This window comes from Cynocephalus volans, chromosome 6, assembly GCF_027409185.1.
Source record: "Cynocephalus volans isolate mCynVol1 chromosome 6, mCynVol1.pri, whole genome shotgun sequence".
Taxonomy (NCBI): Eukaryota; Metazoa; Chordata; class Mammalia; order Dermoptera; family Cynocephalidae; genus Cynocephalus; species Cynocephalus volans.
Window position 1 is genome coordinate 104,869,698 of NC_084465.1, and position 12,813 is coordinate 104,882,510.

Here is a 12,813-nt window from a genome sequence, read left to right on the forward strand (position 1 = left end):
GCTTACATCTAAAAAATAGAGCATGGTCACTCTGCTGGTAGCTGCTCAGTTTTTATTTGGACTTTGCTGTTAGCAATTGAGTTTCTGAGTTTCTCCTTTGGACTGTTTAACTCTTAGACATGTGTGTGCTGAGTAAAGACTAGTCCTACTTCAGCCAACGCTCCAAGGACCTTTTTGCCTGTTACCTAGCTCATAGACCTGTGTGTGAAGGGTTTGTGAAAGGGCTCAAGGGGTCTGTGAGCTCCAGACCCTAGCCCTAATTCTACATTTTGTTATCCTGAAAACATGTATACCTTATTGCTACCCACCATACTCCCCCAAGAAATGCTTACACATATGCATCTTGAGACAAAATATTCACAGCAGCATTGTTATAAGCACAGCAATGAAAACTGGAAATAATCCAAATATTCCTCATAGATGACCAAATAGACAAATTTGGGTATATTGACCCAAAGGATTATTACAGTGTCATAAAAATGAGTAAATTATTGCTACACACAACCAGATGGATCAATTTTGGAAATATTTATGAATGTAAAAACATGTATTAGAAAACTAGTTTGCTCAAAAACAAAATTAAGTGTATATTTGTTTACATATGACATTTATAATAAAACTATACAAAAAGCAATAGAATTTCAAGCTCAAAATTTAAGATACATTACTTAGGATGAGGAAGAGGGAAGGGTGCATGGTATTGAGAAACGTGTAGGTAAATGCAAGTTATTGGTAGTATTCTACTTGTTTGGTTGAGTGATGGGTTCAAAGATCTTTATTGTTATACTTCACAATTAATACATATTACATGGGATTTTTATGTATCAAATGTAGAGGCATTTTTACCCAAAGCTTAAGTTCCAGGATTTTTCACTAGTTTGGACCTTTTCCAAAGGCCCTGAGTAAGGACCACAGCAATATGTTCACATAGTTGGATGTTTTTGTAAGATTTACAAAAATAAGGTATTTTAACTATAGTAATTTAAGACTGCAGTTTCTCTTCACCTTGATTTCTGCTAACCTTCATCAGCAGAAGGTCACATGTCACATGTCACTTTATGCATTTTGAATGACTTTATGCATTTTGTGACTGGGATATACTTTGTATAGGTTTGGTGGGATTCATTTGTGGTTTAGTCACTTCTGGGTATAGGCAATTATTGCCTGTTGGCCTGACTGTGATGGGAACATGGTCTTTGGTGCCAGGCACCTGAAATGTGTTAGTAGTAGAAAAGCCAAAGTTTCAAATTTATTAAGCCAGAAGGTAGTCAGGAAGAAAATTTCTAATTATTTGGTGCTTAAGATTTTAAGTATGTGATTTAGTTCTCATAGATTTCCAGTCAAAATAGAACTTTCCTTTTGTTAGAAATACTCAGCGCAGAGCATTCAATTATAAACTCACCAAACATTTATTTTCTTTTTTGATAGAAACTCTGCCTTTGAAATAAAATAAGATTATTTTTTACTTATAGCCATATCAACAAGTATGTCTTTCGGTGAAGCTGCTTGTTTTATGATTACCAATTAAAAAAATAAAATATCCTTCAGCCATGCTAGAGGAAAAAGTTGGTTTGTCCATTCCCTCTTTGGGAAATAATATAAAATTGTATTTATGAAGAGGCAATCAAACAATGTGCCTTCATATAGGAAAAGTAGAATTCTGTAGGTTTATAAGGTCCTTAATTCATGAAAGTGTTATGCTGTTTTTCTGGATTTTGTGATGTTTATACATGTTAAGTTTTTAAAACTTGTACTTTGTTGTCATTTCTTTTCTCATTCTAAATAAATATTCACCTCCACCTTCATTGTTCCTGATCAGATGATATATTGAACACAAAGAATATAGTAAAAGAAAGCTTCAAGTAAGAAAATAGATAATGATAGATGAGAAAATTATTAAGGTAGCTTTGGCTGGGTTAGTTGCACCTGTCTTTGACTTTGAGTTTAGTAAGTGCTCTGTAGTTTGTTATATAACTGGTCTATTGTGTGTCAATATAATTTATTTTATTTGCTTATATTATGCCTTTGTTTGGCTGGAAATCTGCAGTATTAATTTCTTTTAGACCATTTTTCTACCCATGGTTCAGAACAAAGGTGATGTGGATACTGAGGGATAAACACTCAAATATTTTCCTCTGCTATGTGACAAATTTTTCCTAAATTATGAGAAATAATTAAGAGTTAAGTATTATATAAGCTAAGTTAAATTGGCTTGCTTATTTGAACTGGTATCATGCTGTATATCTTAATGCTTGTTTTATACTCAGGACTATTAGGAATTACTCCTGTAGTACCATTTATTTTAGAAACTTGAACATTGGGAAAGCTTAAGAAAGTGCCATTATGTATGTGTAGAAAATGGAATGTTTTTCTGAATAAATACAATTAATCTTTAGATTATCTAAAGTATGGTCTGCTTGGATGATTAAATCAAAAGCAGGTGCAGGGGGAGAAAAAGCAGGTGGTTATAGCACTGAGGTGATATAACAAAACGTGACCTGATAAATTATTAGGCTTAGTATCAAGTAGAGGCTTACTGGCAATATAAATTTTGAATTTATATAGTTAAGATTTATAGAAAAAATTGAAATTATTTAGATGTTTTCATCGACAGATGAGAATGAATGTAATTTACAGTAAAAGGGATTATCTAAATCTAGAGATAATCTCAACATTATTTTCGTATTATGAAGAAACAACTTTAATTCACTGGAGAAATGTATTTAAATATGCTATCTTGAATTCTAGGGTATGAAAGATGGCAAGTCTGGATAGAAGTAAACGGAAGATATTAAAAGCCAAAAAAACAATGCCTACAAGTTGCCGGAAGCAAGTGGAGATCCTGAATAAATCAAAGAATTTTGAAGCACTGAAAACAACAGGAGTTGGAAGTAATGTTCCAAGTGGTAATCAGAATTTAAGTATTGATGCCGTAACTAAGAAATGTAGGCACTCTGAAAATGTTGCTTCCTCACTGGCCTCTAACAAGAATTCAATGTTCTCACAGAAAAGTAAGGAATTCCCTCAGAATTTAATAAAACCTATAGAAGAACTTGAGTTAGAAACAAGATTGGAATATATTGATGAACAAGTTGTGTGTCCTTACCAAAAGCCAAGTAAAACAATAGATTCTCCCAACAAACTTTTTATACAAGAGGCAAAAGACTCATGGAACACTTATGAAAATCATTCTGAAAACCATTTTGAATATCAGGCAAATGTAACAAGATCCTTTTCTGAACATGAAGGGGATTGTAATTTGAAATCCATTTGCTGTGCACCCATTATATTGAGGGATGTAGTTCAAATGCCAAAGACTACAGTAGCCAGTACTTTGGATGATAAGAGAATTGACAAGATGGTTTCCCACTTAGAAACGAAGGCCAACTTGGAGTCACATGATAAAAGCCAACATAACAACTTTTTAAGTTCACACTCACGTTTTGTGCTTGTTGAGAAAATACCTAATTTGGTGAACTTAGTCACTTCCAGCATTTGTGCTGCCGACATTTCGAAAACTGAAGAATGTAGTAGAACCTGTCATGCCAGCATTTCAAATTGTGAAAGTACAGACTCAATGTGGCCACCATCACTTGACACTGATAGTGATAACAGTAAGTGTATACTTGTGCGTCTTTTGGAGAAATTAAAGTAGTCACTATCCTTTGGGGGGATTTTTAAGTCTCAGATATACAAATAGGTAGAAAACATATACATAGGGAAAAAGTAAATGATGATCATTTTTTCAGTGTATCTTGTTTCTGAACCATTCTTGATGGGGATGGGAAAAGGTATCCATCATATCAAAGGGGAGTTTAATTCTGGCAAAGAAGGGATCCATCACTTTCCTTTGAGAGTGCAAAAAATCAAAAGGTTTATCACAGTTTTTTGGTTCATTTCATCTACATCTTTTTATTTTGAAGTTTTATTCATTAAGAAGGAGGATAGGTGAATGAGAGTGCATTTTTTAAGTTGTTGAACACATCTTCCATATAATTGGCCTGTAAATCACATGCCAAGTGTAAGATGATAGAGAACAATATATACGTGTGTATGTGTGTGTGTGTGTGTCTGTGTGGAAAGAGAGAGAAACACACCAAATGGTTATAAAATTATTAAAATTGCAAAAGTAAATCTTATTAGAAGTAGGGTATTTATGTTGATTAATGAAGCAGAAGAAAGAACTGACTTCATAGGATAAATTTTGTGTTCTTGTCTAAGCTATAGAGTGATCATTTAACAACATGAATTTAAAATTGCTTAGGAATAATAGTAGGATCACCTATCAAAAATATATAGGACTGCCTAAGTAACTGTTTATAAAAATAGTGTAGGACCACTTAAGCAACTGTAAATAGGGGATTAAATCCTCTGATTTATTCAGTTGTTGTTGGTGTATGTGTATTAAGTAAGGTTGAAGGGAGAGTGCATCTGTGACCAGACCCTACCTAAGATATTCATTTTTTTAAAGGAATAGTTTGTGGGAATGTTTTATGCAATTACATTTTCTAAAAAATGCTATTGTTACATTTTAGTTTTTCCATTTGCTTAGAGGGTCCCTCAATTAGAGAATTCCACTTTTTCCTTCTTTAGAAGGAATATTTTTATCTCTGATCTTTCCATCTCCCCAAGGCCATAATCAAAAGAAGAGGATGTTTTCAGAAAACAAAGAAAGTGTTAAGCGCATGAAAACTTCAGAGCAAATTAATGAAAATGTTTGTGTAGCTCTGGAAGGGCAAACAGCATTGCTGGAACAGGTAAAATATTGGGGCTTAAATATTTGCTGCAGAAACTTTTTCTTTTGATGAGTAAAAAATGGTAAAAGTTAATTAACTGATCTGCACAATGACGTAGCACAGATGACTTTCACTTGCTGCCAACCTGGTGAAAACCAAATTAGCAGACAGATTAATAAAGGAAAGATAATCGTTTATATTACCAAAGCATCTCTAGTTTCTTGATAATGATCCCATGCAGAATAACCTAGGGAATCGTGTAGGTAGAGTCGCCTTGTAAAAAGAAAATGGGCTTTTCAGTCAGTAATACACTCCAGTCTCTGTGTGAGTCAGATACTGCATGACCTTCAGCTTTGCTAAACAATCCGATCTTTTTCATTGGTCGTGGGGTTTTTTGATCTGCAGCTAGAGCTGTTTGTAGACCTCATCAGTTGATCACTACTTCATACACTCAGACAACACAGAAGTCCATTGCAAAGTCCTGCTGCATTCTTATTTACTTTCCCTGATTTCCAAAATTACACAGGTATGCTGCATTATCTGATAGTTTGCTTTAATGCATCATTAAATATACTTCATGCTTTCATTTTTGCCCTATTTCATCTCATTGTACTACAGTCTCCATACATGTCTGATCAACTCTGAGTTGAAGTATAATAAGCTTCAGTTCTACTAGAATGGCTGTAATCAAGACCTGTTTTGATGATCATGTTTTACTATTTTACTGCCACTAAAATGCCACCACTAAAAGTCATTATGTGGTAGGTAAATGTCTTTCAGCTGTAATGGACCAAAATTTCCCAGTTCAAACTATCCTGCAAACTGTTTCAGAAACAAAAACACTACTGTTTTCTAAAACAGACCATTACAGCTATATAGTTATATATCCTGTGAATCTGTATTCACCTAATAATGGGAAACCTTTTTGAAATACTCATGCAGAACCACCTTGAAAGGTGAGTCAACAGTTTCTCACTTTTTACCTCCTGTTTTCTTCCAGGAAGACCAAAGGAGATAGTGATATAAAATATGTATATATTCTGTTGCTGGCTGGGAAGGGTTAGTAGAATTATGGTAAGCATGGATCTAGTCTGAGGACTATGTTATCTAAGAAAAAGGTTGGGGATATCAGCTCTCTGTTTTCAGTGATTAGTAACTGCAGTCAGAAGTAAGTTTTAATATTGACATATGAAGACAAAACTTACTCTAGTCTTTGAACATTTTAATTTCACTGTCATAGAAAAATCAGAGTTTTCAGTAGCAGGGTTTACTGCACAAAATACTTGACCCAAGTTGACTCACAGAAAATGGTCCTTCCCAGTAAGGATTAGTGATTGCAGTTTATCTTTGTTACTCCTCCTTCCTAGATGTTTTTTTACACATTCTCCGAAGACAACTTGGGTATTTTCTAATTCTACCTTTTTTCCTATCTCAAAATAGCTAGCTTTTTCCTCACTTGTAATTCCTGTCCAAACAATCTGTCTAAACCACATCAATATGATTATCTTGTTTGAATCCCAATGAGTAGAGCCTCCCATTCTGACATTGTTCTTCCCTCGAGGTTTCCTAAGGATCTTGACCTAGTTGATTCTAGTTAAATTACTGAAATGGAAGGGTTTTTCCTCTGATGTTCAGGTTACTCAGTCTACCTACCATCTTAGAAAGTTAGGGCCGATTGGGGAAATGTAAGTTTGTACTTTCTCCATACTTTAGAATAGTTTGGTAGCCATCAGTAAATTGAAGCTAGGACTTCCACCTGATTCCATAATGTTAGGCACGTTACCACCAGTAAAAGATGTTTATTAGGTATTTGATGGAGGTTATTGTGTCTTCTTTCTGTCTAAGAAACATTATCATAAAATGACAAGTGTCTACTCTCACCAAGGTGAATCACCTGTCGGTGAGCACTTAAGTTCAAAATAATCAAGTTTAAGGATCTACCTCTAACTGAATCAGGAGTGCTTGTTTAAATCGTGGTTTCTTGAGCTCACTAATAGTTGAAGATTACTGTTTTAGACTACTGTTTTCTCAAACATACCTGATAAGAATCATTGGTGGTGCTTGTTAATCATGCAGCTTTCCAGGGCCCTTTCTTGGAGATTCTGTTTGGTGGATCCAAGATGGGGCCTAGGAATTTGTGATTTTAATAAATATCCCATGTGATTCTTCCTCACCAGAGAAGTTTGAAAAACACTGTGCTAAACAGTGTCTCCATGTTCAATAGATGTATTTCTCTAAGATTCATCTGGGTGTGAGCTTCACATATTGAACATACAGCCAGTGAGCTGGCAAGCATGTGATGGTCTATAAAAACCACACTTGGGTAACTGGTAATGGCTCTCAGTAAAAATAGTATGTGTTTCTCAGCATTTATTTACATAATAAATCAATATATTTTGAGCACTTATTTACTTAAATATTTAAAAGTTGTGAAAGTGAAAATGTCAATCATGTCTAACAGTGTTGAGAAACCATAGAAGAAATGTTCATGAAGCATTACAGAAGAGATCAAGTAGACAACAGTGTTGAAGAGTGAGAACAAGTGGAAATAAGAAGGAAGAACCTTGGGAATAATTAAAAAATTAAAGAATATAACTAATCATCCAGGTGATATCAATATAAAAGGGTTTAACGTAGGAACTATGTGTTCCAATTCTTTTTTTATTTTTTATTTTATTTTATTATTTTTTTTTTTTGGCGTCTGGCCGGTTACAGGGATCCAAACTTTGACCTCAGTGTTACAACGCTGCACTTGAGCCAACTGAGCCAACCAGCCAGCCCTATGTGTCCCACTTCTGAGCACCATGAATCAAGATATTGGGGAAAAGATATAAGTATTATTAATGAATACCTTAATGTATTAACACAGACTACCTATCATGTTATGAAAGTTGCTTACAGGGAGGATACATACTGGGTGAAAAACTACAGTGAATGTTTCTGAATGTATGGGCTCAGCATAGTTGTTCATATCAGTGGGCATTGAGATTAATTATGCCCCCTAAAAATGGACTATTCTATTTTTTTTTAAAAACCCAAATAATGAAATGCATTAATTTTTCGTGTGATAGCTACTACAGTCTGTCAGAATAGCATGCACTATTCCAGATAGCATTAATCACTACATAATTCTCGCTGGCTCCTTTCAGTTTTAACAATAAGAAAGCCAGCCCCTAAAAAAATTATGTAAGTAATGGTGATTATCTTGAATGTTTATTTCCCTCATATCAATTCAGTGTTTTCTATTTTGTGGAGCTCTTTTATGTATTACCTTATTATGTTCTTATAAAAATCCTTTGAGTATCACTCGTTTGGCAAACATTTATTGTATCATGTTCCCATTTGTAGACAAGGGAAATAAAGCCCAGAGATGTGACTTCCCAAAAATGTATGTTATGGAATTCAGCTGGAACTATAGGAAACTAAAATTAGCACTATGAGAATAAATTTAATTTCTAACATGTCTGTATATTTAAATATTGGGTGTGTTCTGCTGAGTTTAATATTCAAGATTTTTCAAAGTTCCTGGAATAGTAACATAAATATAAACATACGGATATAAAGTATATCTTATTGGTAACAATAAATCCAGAAAAGAGCAAACCTATATTTAAAAGTAGAAAATAAAATTGCTTTTAACTTTGAAATGTGGGGTGTTTTGGTTTTTATTTTAAAATTCTAGGTCAAACATTTGATTCGACAGGAGATCTGTAGTATAAGTTACAGACTATTTGATAACAAACTGAAAGAATTGAACGAACGCATTGGGAAGACACAGTGCAGGAATAAACATGAAGCAATAGCTGATGAACTCTTCGTAAGTTTCTAATTTCATTTGATTTTGTTTGAGTCTTTTAAAAAGTAGAATTTGGTGATAATCTTACATATTAGGAAAGGAAAACAATAAGGGAAGTCCCAAATCTGATTCCTGGCCACAACCTAATGTAAGACTATATGTAGGCAATAGAATTTATTATATTTTAGCAATACTACTAGTTCTTGGTAAATACTCTTAAGAACTATCAGGTATTCTGTGTAAGTTGACAGGCTTAATACACAGGCAGTTTCTTTTCATTCTAAATATGTTCTTTTTTTATTTTCCCCCAGACCAGACCTATGAATGACCTAAATACATTTTTTATTAGAGCTTTTACAACCTGTTTCAAGCTTTTTTGGATTTTTTTTTATTTGTTCATTTTACTCTTCTAGGGTTACTTGCTGATTGGTATTTCTACCATACTAGTTTTATTGTGGACCAATTAGGAATTTGTTCTTATCTTCCATTCTTGAATGTCATGCAAGCATAAAATGCAATTTAAATATTTTCCTTATATAAGAACTTCTCATTTGGGTGGATTCCTAAGTCTCACAAAACTACTCCGGCAAATAGTTTTCCCTTCATCTCTACATGATATATTATTTAGTACTTTGGTTTAGTACTGTTTGTTTTTCTCTTTTTCTTCTAGGCAAGAATAGCAAAACTTCAAAGACGTATTAAAAAAATATTATTATATCAAAGGGATTCTTTGGAACCAAATGTGTTGTCCAGTAATACAGCCTGTAAGGTTGGTGTAAACATAGGAGTTTAAATAACCTAGTTGATTCACATTATAAGTATTTGGATTATAACAAATGAATATATTTCTAAGGTAGAACAGAGGCTTAAAGGACAATTGAGTTTATGCTTACAATGTTCCCATGAATTTATCTTTGGAGAAGACACCCTTAGTTAGTAAAGTAAATGCCACTTCTATTTCCCATCCTTAGGCAGTAAAATAAATGCCATTTATATTTCTTTAGTTAAAGGGAGTAGGGAGGATTGGTGATTGCCTATACTCTCCCCTTCCCCTTACCATTTGATCATGAAAAGTGTCAAACATATACAGCAAAGTTGGAAGAATTCTATAGTGAATACTAGTATACTGAGCACACCTAGATTCTACACTTAATATTTTACTATACAACTGGCTGTCCATATCCATGGGTTCTGCATCCATGAATTCAACCAACTGCAGATCTAAAATATTCAGGAAAAAAAAATTCCACAACGTTCCAAAAAGCAAATCTTGAATTTGCTGCACATGTTGAATGCACATGAATGAAGTGGTGTGTAGTTATGGCATTAGAAGTAATCCAGAGATGATTTAAAACATACAGGAGGATGTGCATAGGTTATATGCAAATACTGTGCCATTTTATTTTATTTTATTATTATTATTATTTTTGACTGGTAAGGGGATCACAACCCTTGGCTTGGTGTCTTCCGCACCACGCTCAGCCAGTGAGCTCACCGTACTGTGCCATTTTTTATAAGGGACTTGAGTGTTCATGGATTTTGGTATCCTCAAAAGGTCTTGGAACAAATTCCCTTTGGATACTGAGGGACGGCTGTACTTACTTTTATCATTTATCTGTTAATCTGTTCATCCCCCCAAGCCATTTTATATTTTGTACATTCAAAGTATTAATGTATTTTGTGTCAAAATAAACCTTGAAATGTACACTTCCAAAATATTACATGTATATTACAATAATACACTATGTGTATTGTTAAGTAGACTTTAGTATCTGTTTATTTTTTTATATATAAAATTTAAATATTAATCTTCAGTGCTCATTCACTGAATTTTTTTCTTGTAATGTCTCTATTAGGCTTGGGTATCAGATTTACACTAGCATCAATAAATCACTTGGGAAGCACTTTCTCTTCTGTTTTCTGAAAGTTTGTATAAGATTTTTATTACATCCTTTTATGTTTGATAGAATCCACTTGTAAAATCTGAACAAGGAGCTTTTATTGTAGAAAGGTTTTTATTTGAAAATTCAATTCTGTAATAGGTAAAGGGCAATTCAGAATTTTCTTTTTTAATCTATCATTTTTATAAGTTATCTTTGTAAGGAATTTGTCCATTTTATCTAAACTATTGAATTTCTTGGCATAAATTTATTCATAAAATTCTCTTGGTTTTTTTGTTGTTGTTGTTTGTTTGTTTTTATTTGTTTGTTTGTTTGTTTGTTTTTGGTGGCTGGCTGATACAGGGAACCCTTGACCCTTGACCGTGATGTTATAACAAAACACTCTAATCAACTGAACTAACTAGCCAGGCCACCTTGTCCTTTTAATGTTTGTAGATCTATAGTGACTACTATACTTCACTTCTGATATTGTTAATCTATGTTTCTTTTTTTCTTGATCGGTGTTGAAAGGGCTTTAAAGTTTTATTCTATCATTTGTTTTTTTTTTATTACTGATTCTTTTATTTACTTTGGATATAATTTCTTCTTTTTCCATCTTCTTAAGAGAGAAAGAGCATAATTCTTAACCCTTCTTTCTACTAGAAAACATTTAAAGCAAAATTTCCCTCTAAGCACCACTTTTTCTAAGCACCTTCTAGACATCTTCTTAGTGCTTAGATTATGTACTTCTTAGGGCAAAGATTGTAATATAAACTTTGATATATTGCATTTTTGTATTTCACCAGTTCAAAATTTCTAATTTCTTTTGTGGTATTGTTCTTTGACCCATGGATTATTTAGAAGTATGTGTTTTAATTTCCACATATTTGGGACTTTTTTAGGTCTCTCATTTTTATTGATATCTAATTTAATTTCATTTTGGTCAGAGAACATACTATGTGAAATTTAAAGAGTTACTGACACTTATTATATGTAAACATTAACTTTATTTTGTTTTGTTTTTTGTTTTCTTTGGCTGCTGGCTGGTATGGAGATCCAAACTCTTGACCTTGGTGTTACAAGGCGGCACTCTAACCAACTGAGCTAACTGACCAACCTGACACTTATTTTATTGGCCATCATGTGATTTCACTTGGTGAACGTTCTATGTATAGCATGTTGAGTGTAATGTTCTATAAATGTCACTTTTGTGTTAATTGTACCAAGGTGATTGGTAGTAGTTCAGACCTCCTATGCTGTGGTAGGGTGAATAATGCCCCCCCCCCCCGCAAATGTTTATAACCTAATCCCTACAACCTGTGAATATGTTACCTTACATGGTAAAAGGAGCTTTGTTGGTATGATTAAATTAAATACATTGAGATGGGGAGAGTATCCTGAGTTATCCAGGTGGGCTCAAGGATAATCACAAGGATCCTTATGAAAAAACAGTCAAGAAGGTCAAAGGCAGGAGGAGAAGATGGGACAATGGAAGCAGAGGTTGGAAAGATGTACATTGAAGATGGAGGAAGGGGCCTCCAGCCGAGGAATGCAGGCAACCTTTCGAAGCTAGAAAAAGTCTACAGAAGGAATGTTGACACCTTTAGTGTTGTGAAACTGATGGCAAACTTCTGTCCTCCAGAACAGTGATAGAGTACATTTCTGTTGTTTTAAGCCATGCAGTTAGTGGTTGTTAAGTTAACCTCAGGAAACTAATACAGAATTTGTTACCAGGAAGTACCTAAAAATGTGCCAGTGGCTTTGAAATGGTAGTGAGTAGAAGCTGGAAGAATTTTGAGGAACATGATCTTTAAAAAACCTAGATTGCCTTGAAAAGACTCTTGGTAGAAATATGGATATTAAAGACTGCCAGTGGGGGCTTAGAAGGAAATGAGGACAGTAGACAAAACCTGTACAGACTTGAGAATACCTAAATCTTCATAAGCAGACTGTTGGTAGAACGATGGACATCAAAAGCACTGTTGGTGAGGACTGAAAAGGAAATGAGGAACATGTTATTGGAAACTGGAGGAAAGAGGATTCTTGTTATAAAGTGGCAGGAAGCTTAGCTGAATTGTGTCTTACAGTTATATGGAAAGCAGAACTCCTAAGCAGTGAACTTGGATTTTTATTAGGCTGACAAGATTTCTGAGCAAAATGTTGAAGGTTTGGCCTAGTTTCTTCTTGCTTCTTATGGTAAAATTGAAGGAGTAACTGTTTAGCAAAAAAGAACTAAGACTTGATGATTTGGGAAATCCTCAGCCTATTCAAATTGCAAAAAACTCTAAAATTAGGAGCTTCACTGTACAAAAAGCATGCTCTGGAGAGAAAGCCAAGGGTGTGGCCGGACAACCTTTTGCTAGTGTTTTGGAAGGATCAAAAGGTCACAGTCTTCAGTCGC

At 34.0% G+C, this 12,813-nt stretch overlaps 1 protein-coding gene across 1 annotated transcript in view; it reads left to right on the forward strand.

The window, feature by feature from the left end:
- Positions 1–12,813, forward strand: part of ATF7IP2 (activating transcription factor 7 interacting protein 2) — a 61,035-nt gene that overhangs the window by 15,897 nt on the left and 32,325 nt on the right. The window contains exons 2-5 of the mRNA XM_063101264.1: positions 2,749–3,614; positions 4,633–4,757; positions 8,419–8,553; positions 9,203–9,301. Coding sequence (XP_062957334.1) covers positions 2,759–3,614; positions 4,633–4,757; positions 8,419–8,553; positions 9,203–9,301 — 1,215 coding nt within the window. The 5' untranslated portion in view covers positions 2,749–2,758. The remainder of the gene's footprint in view (positions 1–2,748; positions 3,615–4,632; positions 4,758–8,418; positions 8,554–9,202; positions 9,302–12,813) is intronic.